The 12,976-nt window shown below is 29.3% G+C and overlaps 1 protein-coding gene across 7 annotated transcripts in view; it reads left to right on the forward strand.

The window, feature by feature from the left end:
* The first annotated feature begins 5,806 nt into the window (after positions 1 to 5,806).
* The window catches only part of LOC110606604 (SET and MYND domain-containing protein 4), a 36,095-nt gene continuing 28,925 nt past the window's right edge, over positions 5,807 to 12,976 (forward strand). For 5 of the 7 annotated variants that reach the window (XM_021745482.2, XM_043952876.1, XM_021745486.2 and 2 more), the window contains exons 1-6: positions 5,807 to 5,978; positions 6,714 to 6,881; positions 7,005 to 7,139; positions 9,807 to 9,893; positions 11,836 to 11,907; positions 12,551 to 12,746. In XM_021745482.2, the coding sequence (XP_021601174.1) occupies positions 6,753 to 6,881; positions 7,005 to 7,139; positions 9,807 to 9,893; positions 11,836 to 11,907; positions 12,551 to 12,746 (619 nt within the window). In that variant the 5' untranslated portion in view covers positions 5,807 to 5,978; positions 6,714 to 6,752. Of the gene's footprint in view, positions 5,979 to 6,713; positions 6,896 to 7,004; positions 7,140 to 9,806; positions 9,894 to 11,835; positions 11,908 to 12,550; positions 12,747 to 12,976 lie in introns of those variants that run through there. The other 2 variants (XM_021745483.2, XM_021745485.2) reach the window with 2 other exon arrangements.

Here is a 12,976-nt window from a genome sequence, read left to right on the forward strand (position 1 = left end):
TTAAAATGTCTTATTAAGGTAATAAATCATTCTCTTAAAAATCCTCTATCTATCAATTAGTATCAATTAGCCTTATAATTTTGCAATCTATTCTAATTATGTATAAATTATATTCACACTATAACAATCCTTAAACTTCAATCTGTAACATAAAACTCAAACTTTGATGTAATTAATATAAAAATCCTTTTAAATGGCTACAACCAGTTTTTCAGATTTTTCTTATATGGCATATTATTATACCTCTCACTTTGTCATGAAAAGTTATTTTACCCCCTCAACTTTATTTTTATCTTATTTATTCATTTAACTTTTAAATTTTGAATAATTTAATTTCTACAAAGTTAGAGAATATACATATCACTTCTTCAACTTTTAATTATTGAATAACTTAATCTCTATGATATGGTAGCGTGTGAATATCACATGCTAGTTGTAAGAATTTATTTCACCATTTGAAAGTTGAAAGAGTAAATAGGAAAAAATTAAAATTGAGAGGTAAAGTGACTTTTCATGAAAAGATAAGGAGGCAAATTATGCATTTTACCAAAAATAAATTAATCAAAATGACTTAAATATCCCACGCTTTTGTTTTTCTCCTCTTTCATATCAACAAAGAAAATATTATTGCCCTTCATTTTTCTGCCTTCAGTCTTGTACTTTCATGGAGTTTCTAGAGTTCCTCTTTCCTTCTCCTTTACTTTGTAGATAGATAAAACTACTACACTAGTAGATTTTGTTACCTCATCAATCCTCAATCTCACAATTGGAACATAAACTTCATCCCCAATTTCCTTTTCCTTTGCATCTCCTCTGCTTTATAAATAGGTGCATTGTTCATAATTCCTACTCCTAATGTTGCTTTCCCATATTTTAAGTTCTCAACTACCTTTTATTGTCACCATCTTCCCACTCTTCCATTTATCCTCTACCTCTCCCATTCTCACCACCATCATTTCTGTTTCTTTGCCTCTTATGCCTTTCATCGTCAACTCTATCCTACTCTTTTTATGATTTCCTAATATCCTTAATTTCTTGACTTCTATGTCCATTGTCATACCGATGGATTTTTTCTCTCTTAAGCATATCTCTCATCTTCCGCTAATACTTTTTTTAATTATCTTTCAAATGCCAATAGATCTCCTTCCCTGCTAAGAGCCCTCTTCCTCCACTCCTAGCTAGGGGTGAGCATTTAGTCGGTTTGATTCAAAATCGAATCGAACCGAATAAATCAAAATCGAAATTTTAGTATTTATAAAAATCAAAATGAATCAATTTTGGTCAGAAATCAAATCGAACCAATCCGATCTGATTCGGTTCGATTCAATTTGGTTTGATCGATTTTGATTTTTAATAAATTTTTTATCTTTTACACTTTATTTTTAATATTTTAAAATTTAATTAAAATATTTTAATTTTTCTATATTATTTAAAAAATATATTATTACCACTAATCGGTTCGGTTTGATTTTTTCAATTTTTTTTCTGATCAAAATCGAACCGAATCGAAATAACTAAAATTTCTGAAATTAAAAATCAAACCGAACCGAAATGAATAAAAAATCAAACTAAATTTTCAAATTAATTCGGTTCGGTCGATTTTTTCGGTTTGAACCGAATATTGCTCACCCTTACTCCTAGCTATCCAACTTCCCTCACCATCCCTTTTAATCATGCCATTGGCCGTCATGGCCCTTCCATGTTAATCAAAGAGATAATAGCTCGCGAGTTGGATGCATTGACTGGGAGTACTTGAAGCCCATGGTGGCTTTGAACATGCTCCAAAACACAACATTTGGGGTGGTTTTAACAGTGATGTTGATTTTGACTATGAAGAAGAAGCTAAACATACTAATTGGGATTTGAATATGTGAGTATGCATTGCATTGTTTTGTACATGTGGTTTTGAAGTGGTTGGAGTGTAAGAAAAGGGATATCAGTAAAGTGACAGATAAAGAGGGGCAAGGAGAAATTGGAGGATAAAAGATGATTGGATTGAAGAAAATGTCATAAATCGATGAAGAAGGGATTGGGGATTAACATTGGAAGAACATGAATTTGAGTGTCGTAACAATATCATTCCTAAACTTTAATTTGTAATATAAAACTCCTGAAATTTTAATTTAATTAACATAAATATCCCTTTAATCGGCTATAATCAGTTTTTTAATTATTTTACTTAATGTATAAGAAAACTATGATTCTTCAATAAAGAGAACAAATTTGGTGGCCATGGCAAAAATAATAGAAACATAATTAAATTGAAAGTTAAAACCTTCCATTAAATCTTAAATATTCATATATATATATCAAAATCAGTAAACAAGTAAATCATTGCTATCTATTACAAGCATATACTGAATAAGTTCAAACCTTCAATTTAGTCTTAGCAAAATTAAATTGAATTTCTGCAACTACAGTTGCTATAAATAATGTACAATATCATGAATCAGACTAAAATTAAGAAACCAAATTTCTTGTACTATCCAATCATCTTCTTTTTCTCTTGTTCCATCCTATCCAATCTCATCAGTAAGTCAATAATTACTCTTTTAGACGGCTCATCAACTATTAGATCAATCCAATATAACTACTTGCAACTAGAGGTGAGTATTCGGTCGGTTCGATTCAAAATCGAACCGAACCGAATAAACTAAAAATTGAAATTTTAGTGTTTATAAAAACCGAACCGAACCGATTTTGGTCAGAAACCAAATCGAATCGAACCGGTTTGATTCGGTTCGGTTTAATCGGTTTCGATTTTTAATAATTTTTTTATTTTTTACACTTTATTTTTAATATTTTAAAATTTAATTAAAATATTTTAATCTTAATATGATTTAATTTCTCTATATTATTGAAAAAATATATTATTATTACTAATCGGTTCGGTTCGGTTTTTTTAGTTTTTTCTGATTAAAACTGAACCGAACCGAAATAATCAAAATTTTTGAAATTAAAAATCGAACCGAACTGAAATATATAAAAAACTTAACCAAATTTTCAAATCGATTCGGTTCAGTCGGTTTTTTCGGTTTGAACCGAATACTACTCACCCCTAGTTGCAACATCTTATTAAAATAAAAAAGTGAAATTTATAAGACTATATTTCAAAAGTTGCTTACTCCATAGCAAGGATGCCAAAGAAATCTTCGCTCTGAAGTTTTTTCATCTAAGAAGTTTTCATCACAACCTCAACCTCACACTTGCACCTCATCGACAATGAGTGATCTATCTAATCACTTTTGTTTGAGGCTTGAGACACTTGAGAAGGAGGAAGAGAAACAGAGGGAGATTTGAATATTTTAAAATGAAAGTTTTAGACAATTTTTTAATTAGTAAATCCTTATATGCTTTCAAGATTTTTTTAGAGAAAATATATATTTTTTAATTTGTTTTTTTAATAATTCTTTTTTTTATTTTTTTCAAAAAGCACGCATATTTAAAGAGGGTTAAAATTTTAGACAACTTTTAAAAAATTTTTCTAAGAAAATAAGTTTCTTTAAAAAAGCTTTTATGAATAAATAAAATTTATTAATTTTTAACGCATTCATTAGCAAAAAAAAAGTGTAAACAGTAAATTAAATTTTAATTGAATCAAATATTAAAAATTATTTAATTCTATATTAACAATAACATAATTTAGTAATTTTACAGATTAAAGAATATATAATATCAAAAACAAAAGCAAATATTAATAAAATTAGATTCCATTTATATATGCATAAACAACAAAATATGTATTTTTTTATTGTATACATTGATTCTATTTAGAATTTCAATTCAAATTTGGATAATTTAAAAAAAAATAATTTTAATTAAATTACAATTCATTCATTAATAGAATATCTTAAGCTCCATTTATTTTTAAAAAATAATTTATATTTGAAAAATATTTTTTATGAAAAATATTTTTTAATTAGATAATTTATTTTTTATTATTTACTTTTAATTTAAAAATAATATTTATTAATTGATTTATATATAAAAATCTTAATAATGATATTATGTAGGGGTGAGCAGTATTCGGTTCAAACCGAAAAAATCGACATAACCGAATCGATTTGAAAATTTGATTCGGTTTTTTATATATTTCGGTTCGGTTCGGTTTTTAATTTTAAAAATTTTGGTTATTTCGGTTCGGTTCGGTTTTGATCAGAAAAAACTGAAAAAATCGAACCGAACTGATTAGTGATAATAATATGTTTTTTTAATAATATAGAGAAATTAAATTATATTAAGATTAAAATATTTTAATTAAATTTTAAAATATTAAAAATAAAGTGTAAAAAATAAAAAAATTATTAAAAATCGAAACCGATCAAACCGAACCGAATCGAATCAGACCGGTTCGGTTTGATTTGGTTTCTGATCAAAATCGATTCGGTTCGGTTTTCATAAACACTAAAATTTCGATTTTCGGTTTATTCGGTTCAGTTCGATTTTGAACCGAACCGACCGAATGCTCACACGTAATATTATGGTGTAAAAAATACTTTTGAAATGAAAATTATTATTTTTAATTAGAAAAATATTTTTTATTAATTAAAATTTTTAAATATCCAAAACACTAAAATATATGAAAATATTTTTCGTAAAACAAATAAAACATATTAAAATGTTATAATTTCTCACTTAATACAAATTTAGATTCCTCAATCATTTCAAATCTATCTCAATAAATTTTAGAGTTATTTTGCTTAATTAATTTATAAGCTGATTAAATTTTAAAATTTATAAATTCTATTTATAAGAAAAAATATTAAAAAATTTTTAATTTTGGTATAAACGAGTTTAATTTGATATTTTACTTTATTATCCTATTTAATTCTAAAAATTCATTATTAAAACTAATGTAAATAATTTATTGAAATTATTCTGATTTTTGTTATGAATAAAACAGAATTTAATAGAACATTTGATCAGATAGTATTTAATTTTAAAAATTCATTAGATTAGTGTAAATAATTTCTTTAAATTAATAAAGGTAAGTTATTTCTATTCAATTTAATAAATATTTATTATAAATTATTTATGTTTCAATTTAAAATTAAATTCCATAATAATATTATAATAAAAATAAATTATTATAATTTAATATTTAAAATAATTTAATATTCTTTTTAATTATTTAAATAATAAATTTATTTATAAATTAATTTTATTAAGCATATCAACTATTTATAAGTATTTTAATAAACATATAATTTTTAAAATTTTAAATATTTATATTTATTTTTATTGCTAATCTTAATGAAATAAAACTCAAACGAGTAATATTCGATATAAACTGAATCGAATTAATTTAAAAATTCAGTTTGATTTTTTATATATTTTGATTCGGTTCGATTTTTAATTTAAAAAATTTCAGTTATTTCTATTAAGTTCAGTTTTGATTAAAAAAATTTAAAAAATTAAATCGAACTGATTAATAATAATAATATTTTATTTTTAATAATATAGAGATTAAATTATAATAAAATTAAAATATTTTAATTAAATTTTAAAATATTAAAAATAAAAGGTAAAAAATAAAAAATTATTAAAAATTTAAATCGATCAAATTAAATCGAATCAAATCAAACTGATTAAATTTAATTTAATTATTAATAAAATTAATTTAATTTAATTTATATAAATATTAAAATTTTAATTTTTAATTTATTTAATTCAATTTAATTTTAAATGAAAATTATCGAATACTCAACTTAGAAAAAAGCGCATTTCACCGATTTAGCCTAAATAATTTATCCCAATTAGTAAAAAACAAGTTGAATAATTTGATTAATTTCGAGAACTATACAAAACGGTGCGTTTGGCGGGTTTCCTTCTTCCTTGTCACAGCCTATGGAGCGCTCTCTATCTCTCCCAGGTGAGTTGCACAGCCAGTCCACCGTAACCGCCAGACTGCTAAACGGCGCCCCTTGCCATCTGGGCGATCTCCGGCGACTCCCTATTTTTCGTTGAATAATAAGGTGGTATGTGTGTTTGTGTTTCGCTCTACACCTTTTACATTTCGTTTGATATTTTTGAACCCTTTATGACATCTGTAGAAGTTAGTTTGTTCTTATTTTATTGTTTAAACTAAATTTGAACTTACAAATCTTTTTTCCACTAGCAATTGTTGGTGATTTTTACCTATGGGTTTCAGTATAATTGACTGAAACTGATCAGTGGATACTTTGTATTCTTTTCCTTTTTTTTTTTGTGATTTAATCTATGGAACAACAAATATAAAATGGTGGTAGTCTGATTTTGATGAAGTATAAAAAGAAACAGCTTTACTAATTTTTTTCCTAATTATCATGAAAAAACAATTAAAATGGTACCAAGTGCAGCTGTGGTTTTCATTTTTTTTTTTCTTTTCTAATAAGGATGGGTATTGGGGTGCTGAACCTCAGAGTTTAACTAACTGCACTTACCTTCAGATTAAGCTTGTGATTGATTTTCATTTTTCTTATTCTTTATGTGCTTTATTATTATTATTGATTCATTAGCTGATTGAGCAAGGGAAAATCATCTAATTCTCTTTTTCCATTTTCCAAATTGAATAGTTTGGGACGGATGCATATTGCTGTTTTTATTTTGATTCATACTTGTTATGTTGCTAGTGATGGGAATTCTACATTTTGAAAAGAAAAACTAAAGGTAAATACTCAGTTTTACAAACTCAATACCTGATCTTATGATTCAATTTTGTGGAGCCTATACAGATCCCAGGTAAAATATCATTTGACAAACTTGTTTATGCAATGGAGAAGCTGAAGTCCATGGTTCCAGATAGGCTTAAACAGATAGTGGCAGATAGCAATGCTGACGATCTTCACTCAACATCTTCTTCTCTTCTTCACTTTCTCAATAAGTTGTCACAATTTCACCAAGTAAATATCTCCTGGTATTTCCTTTGCTGTTTCTTATGTTGGAGATAATATGATCCATATTTTGAAATTCATTTTATGAAATCTTTCTTTTTCCCTTATCCTTCTTTTGTTTGGTTGCTATAGATGATTAGAGATTTGACAGATCTGGAGGCTTCTCTCTGTGCTAAGAATAAGGATGCAGCTTTGGAATTTAAGCAAAAGGCCAATAAATGCTATTTCAACGGAGATTATGACACTGCACTGGCTTTCTATACTCGGGTATTAGTCACCATTCTGTCTGTCCTTTGTCATAGTGCTCCTCTCTTTCCTCCTCCCTGACCCCCCCCCCAAAAAAAAAAAAAAGTTTTAGAACGTCCTCATTCAGTATTATATTGTAAATCCTTGGGAATTGCATTATTATCTTTGTATTATAGCCCTTTCTAGAGCTAAATGAGATTTGATATTGGTTGATCTGTTCTCTCTCTCTCTCTCTCTCTTATATATATATAGATATATATAAATGAGAGTAATGTAATCTTTGGTATTTGGTTGATTGTATGTCTATTCCACAAATGTACCTTATGGTTTAGTGCTTTATAACTTTAAAGACAAGTTTTCATTTTTATTAAAACTGTTTCTTGAGCTATTTTTTGTTAGATTGTCCCTTGAAGTCCTTATGGTTGCTAACATGGGAGACTTAGTTGCCATGTCAACTTTTCGTTAACAGCTAAAGAACAGTATAATGGGGTAAAAGCTCAGGGTACCATTTTGATGAAAAATGAGTTTTGTCTCTTTAAGTAATATAATATTAAACCACATGGTGTATGTGAAAGTATCCTCTTTGTATCTATGTATTTGTGCATGCATGAGTGTGCATATCAGGTGGGTGGTGACTAGGGGTGATGTGGCAATAGAAAAGACTAAAGTAAACAAGAATAAATCTCCAAGGAAAAAGGAACTAATTCTCAAATATTTGTCTAAATAATAGTAACTTAATCAGCCAAATGCATACTTGCACACTTGTATTTTAACATTTTGGCTATCAGATAGCTCAACTTTAATTGTGATCTAATGAATGCCTAAATTTAAAAAAAAACTTCTAAACTCCTAAACTTTAAAAAATATTATTTTTAAACACAACATGCTCAAATCCATGGTTTTAAAGTCATGTTTAAAAGTAGTTATTTTTTTTTGTTTTAAATAAAAAAAAAGTTTACTTTTAAACACAACTTTAAATTAAAACTATGGATTTGAGCGGGTTGAATTTAAAGTTTTTTTTTTTCTAAAATTTAGGCGTTTAAAAGTAATTATTTTAAAAATTTAGGTGTTTATTAAGTCATGATTAAAGTTAAGCTGTTTAATAGGCAAAAGTGCTACGGTGCAGGTGTGTGAGTATGTATTTAGACAACTTAATCTTATTTGCGGAGCTTACATTAGGAATATTAAATAAGATAAACTAGGAACTAATAGTAAACCAAATAATAACAAACTTCCTAACAACCCTAAATTTCCTAATTCTACCATAAAAAAGTTCGTAATTGTATTAAGATTTCACCTTCACATACTACATTATTTTCCCCTGGTTGATGAAAACTCAACCACAAGTCTTGAAGTACAGAAGGATCATGACTCGAGCGAGGAGACATACAGTCTTATCTTCTTGGAAGATAGCAAACAATTTTGAAATGAGGGACTCCAGGGCAGGGTGCGTTCAGCCCATTTTCAATTCAGAGGTTTTGGTAGAAGGAAAGAAGTTGAAATATTATGGCATTGTGCAATCTTTGAAATAATTTGGAGTATTCAGTTGGAGGGACATCTTTACTTCTTTAAGAATTAGAGTTTGCCTCTATAGTTATTATTACTTAGTAGTGTGGTTTTTTGTTTTCACTAAGAGTTTCTACCTCATAGGAAATTAAGGAATTCCATTTGCTAAGATTATGAGTCTTAAGAGCATTACTTCATGTTGAATCCCACATCGGTTGTGGAAAAGGGTAATGTGTCTCTTATATGAGTCATAGGCAATCCTCCTCTTTGAGCTAGCTTTTGGGGTGAGTTAGGCCTGGCCCAAATTTAATATGGTATCAGAGCCTCCCCATCTGATGTTGGGCCTCCCATAGATATGTCCACGCACCAGTAAAATTCTGGGCGTGAGGGGGTGTGTTGAATCCCACTTCAATTGTGGAAAAGGGTAATGTGCCTTTTATATGAGTCATAGGCAATCCTCCTTCTTGAACTAGCTTTTGGGGTGAGTTAGGCCTGGCCCAAATTTAGCACTTCACTAGATTTGTCCGTTTCTTTGGAGTTGTTTTATTGCAATGAAATCCCTTGTTGTTTCATTTCTAAACCTAGAATAAGGAGAAGAAAGGTTGGGGCCTTGGAATTCTGAAATCATCTTGTTTTCTTGGGGCAAAAACTAAAATGTTTATTTAGACTAAGGTGGAATTGTGCCTATTTTTTTTCCTCAATGTTTTTTGTGTACTATTATAATGTATTTGGATGGAGAATTTTTGAACATTTTCAAAGATTATTGTCCTTTAACTTGTTGTAGGGCGTTATAGTTTTCTTTGCCTTGCTTCATACACTTTTAAAGGGTGCTTAGCTTGTTTGCATGGTTGGAGAACGTTTACATTACTTATTAGTAATATCTTTTACGATGATCTGTATTTTTTTTTAAAAAATATATATATATAAGGAGTTTGATAATGGATATGCAATGAAGCTGAGGAACGCTTCTATTTTGACATGGACATGTGTGCTTTTTAAAATCTTTTTTTCTTCTTTTTCCTCATAGTGAAACCTTTACCTCCTTTTAGCACTCAGTTTAGTTTTCTGTCTTTTTAAGGTTTGCACTTTCTATTTCTCCCAAAAGGGAAAAGGGATTGTTATGTAACTAACTTTTAGTTGTGTATATTTGATTGTTCTTCTTTCCTCACCTCCACCTGACAGGCATTGCGCATTGCTCCAATAAATGCCGATGACATGGACAAAAATTTGGTTGCAACGTTGTATCTGAATAGAGCTTCTTTATTTCATGTGAGTTTGAGTATTTTGTTTCTATTTTGCAAAAGATGCATAAAACTTGCTCCAACTTTTGGTACTGGAATAACTGCATTGCTTTAACAAACTTGGGTTGTGCAATAAACATGAAAAAAAAAAACAGAACCAATTCAAATTAGCATAATGTTTTGGTGTATACCAATGTTCTGAAACTCAGCCCAGCTGGTTCAACTGGAAAACTTGGGAACCGAGCCTATAGCCGATCAGGTGTTAGGGTCCTTAGAAATGGATCGAGTTATGGGTCCATTACTGGAATTGGTTTCAATGGAACAGGCTCTCAAGGAGAATTTGAAATTCTTGAGTTGAAGTACTAAAAAACTTTAGAAATTTTTCTCATCATTTTTTTATTGAGTTGCTGCACTTAAATACAAGAGGTAGATATAACCATCTTTTAGAAATAAGGAACCATGAAGCAACACGGAGGATCACCCTCTTATCACTAAGGAAAAATAAAAATTAAGTTGCACTGTCCATATCATGGATTAACCACTAAGAAGACAACTTAATTACTAAGAATATGACTCTTGAAAATAGGACAACAATTAACAACTTAAGAAAATGATAATTGAAACCTGGGTCTACTAACATCAGGCTTACTCCTAAAAAAATTAAGAAATTGTGAAATCGTGTCAAAACCCGTACCTAAAAAAATGACAAGGATGATGATGTTAGTGAAGAAAGTTGGCACTACTGGTTAATATAATTAGAATTGTAGAGAGTTGAGAACAACTTCTTTTGCTTCTAACAAACCCCTAGAATTATCACCTTCATAAAACATGAACAACAAGGATGTTGTAGGTCTTGCAATGGAGATTTTAAGTCAAGTTATAGATTTGAACATATAACCACATTGCAGGATAATTACAATAGGATATCAGCTAGGTGTTGGAATTTAGAGTGACTACAGATTGCCTTGGAGTTTTTAATGTAATTGGAATATACTATGAATTAAATAACGATTAAAGAGGGTTTTCAATTATTAAAGAGTGTACCTTACAACTCTATACAAAAGTGATTGATTCTGATAGAGTTAGGAACTTAGAACACAGAATGACATTTAATAGAAAGAAGAATTCAATTGATAATCCCTTCACAAAGAGCTCAATTTATTCTAACAAACAACAAATATTATATGTATGTATGTATGTGTATATATATATATTCTCAATATCATAATACAACCTCCCCTTTTCCCTTAATAAGAAAGAAATCCAAAGAAATTCCCAAGTACTTCTTGGCCCTCTAATAGCCAAAATGCAAGGAATGCTCATTCAATGGCCCCATGCATATGTGTATATATATTATATATCTTGGACATGTAATCCACCTCTCATTCTGTTATTGTCCAGCTTGCACCAGCTTTTTCCGCTTTCTTCTAGAGTTCTCTGCATCATTTCTAGAAGCTTCTGTAATTCCCAAGCTTCACCTCTTAACTTCCTTCCAGGTATAGACATTCAAGCCTCCAGGTCCGAGCCCATCTTTCTTCCCTGCATAAGCATATCAAGTTCAATGAGAATAATGGATATTGTTGAAAGATTTCTCACTGATGATAGAAAAGCAAAGAGAATAGGATAGCTGGAAAGCTTTCTACGAGCCCCCAGCCCTCCCTCCTCCTCCTCTCCCCAATGCAAACACATAAATTTAGTAGTGCAGTACTGAACTCTCACTAAAACATCCACCAGTCTGTTACAAAAGAGACATCAAAGTTCCATTCTCTCCAACTTGAATTGTAACTCAACAATTTTGATGATTAAAATTCTTTAAACTAAATGTGAGTGTGACATGATTATCAAGATATTCATTCTAAAATAGAAAATAATGCTTGCATATTAACATATTTTCTTCTGGTTGTTACTTTATGTGTATGCACTGAAAAAATATTTTTCTATTCATCTATCTTTTTTGTCTGTTTCAATAGAAAATAGGACTTCTAATGGAGTGTGTAAGAGATTGCAATCGAGCCTTGCAAATTTCTCCAAGTTATGCAAAGGTCAGTATGCTATATCTTATAACAATATCATTCCATCTCTTGTCATGCTACTATAGGGAGATAGGAGGAGAACGTGCCTTTGTATTGGCAATAGATTATGTAATTAATTACACCAATTGTTTTTAATACATTCTTTATCTTTTTCGTGCTTTATCCCAAGCTTGTCTTCAAATAGGGGGAAAAAAGTAAGAATAATTTCCATATTCTCATGTATTCTCTATCTCCAATTCGTAAAATCTCTGGTCATATTCCCTACAAATTTTAAATCAACTACTAAAGCACTATTCTTTTATAATCATTGGAAACAACAAAAATGAAAAACAAAGAAGTGGGAAATACAGGAGAATTTAAAATATGATAGGGAAGAGAAAATAAAGGATTGGGGAGGAGTTATCCAATGCATGCAAACCTTTTGAGTAATATGTTGTATGCTTGACCTTAAGTATTTTATTTTTATCCTATAGGGCTATGTACAGAGCACCTAATTTTATGAGAAGGAAGGTGACGTGAAAATATTTGTTCTTTTCATTGGATATCATGTATAAACCACGTGATTTGTGCATTAACTGAGTTCCCAACTTATTGGATCTTTAAAATTCGAGTTCTCTGTGAGGGTCTTAAAAGTGGCTTCTTTGTTTTGTAGGCATGGTACAGGAGGGGTAAGGCAAATGCTGCTTTAGGCATTTACAAGGATGCAATCCATGATTTGGATGTTGCTAAGAATGTGGAGTTGTCATTGGGTGGAAAGAAACAAATAGAAAATGAACTAAAGATAATTGTAGACCAATATGAGGGCACCAGAAGTGTTCAACATATTGAAAATACCGTGAGAAACTTCAGTAAGATATTCAACCTTTCACCATCCAAATGTTCTTTTTCTGAGTTTTATTTCTTTAATATACCTTTCACTATTAAAATATTAATCTTCCTTGTGTGTGCACTTTCATCTATTGACTTCACATGTCTAGCCATTTAGTCTCCAAACTGACATAATACTGTTCTCTATTTTACTTTTTTTATTCCTCCACATAATTGTGCTATCAAGTTCAAATTTTGTAACATTTGGTAT

This window comes from Manihot esculenta, chromosome 18 (genome assembly GCF_001659605.2).
Source record: "Manihot esculenta cultivar AM560-2 chromosome 18, M.esculenta_v8, whole genome shotgun sequence".
NCBI classification, from domain to species: Eukaryota; Viridiplantae; Streptophyta; class Magnoliopsida; order Malpighiales; family Euphorbiaceae; genus Manihot; species Manihot esculenta.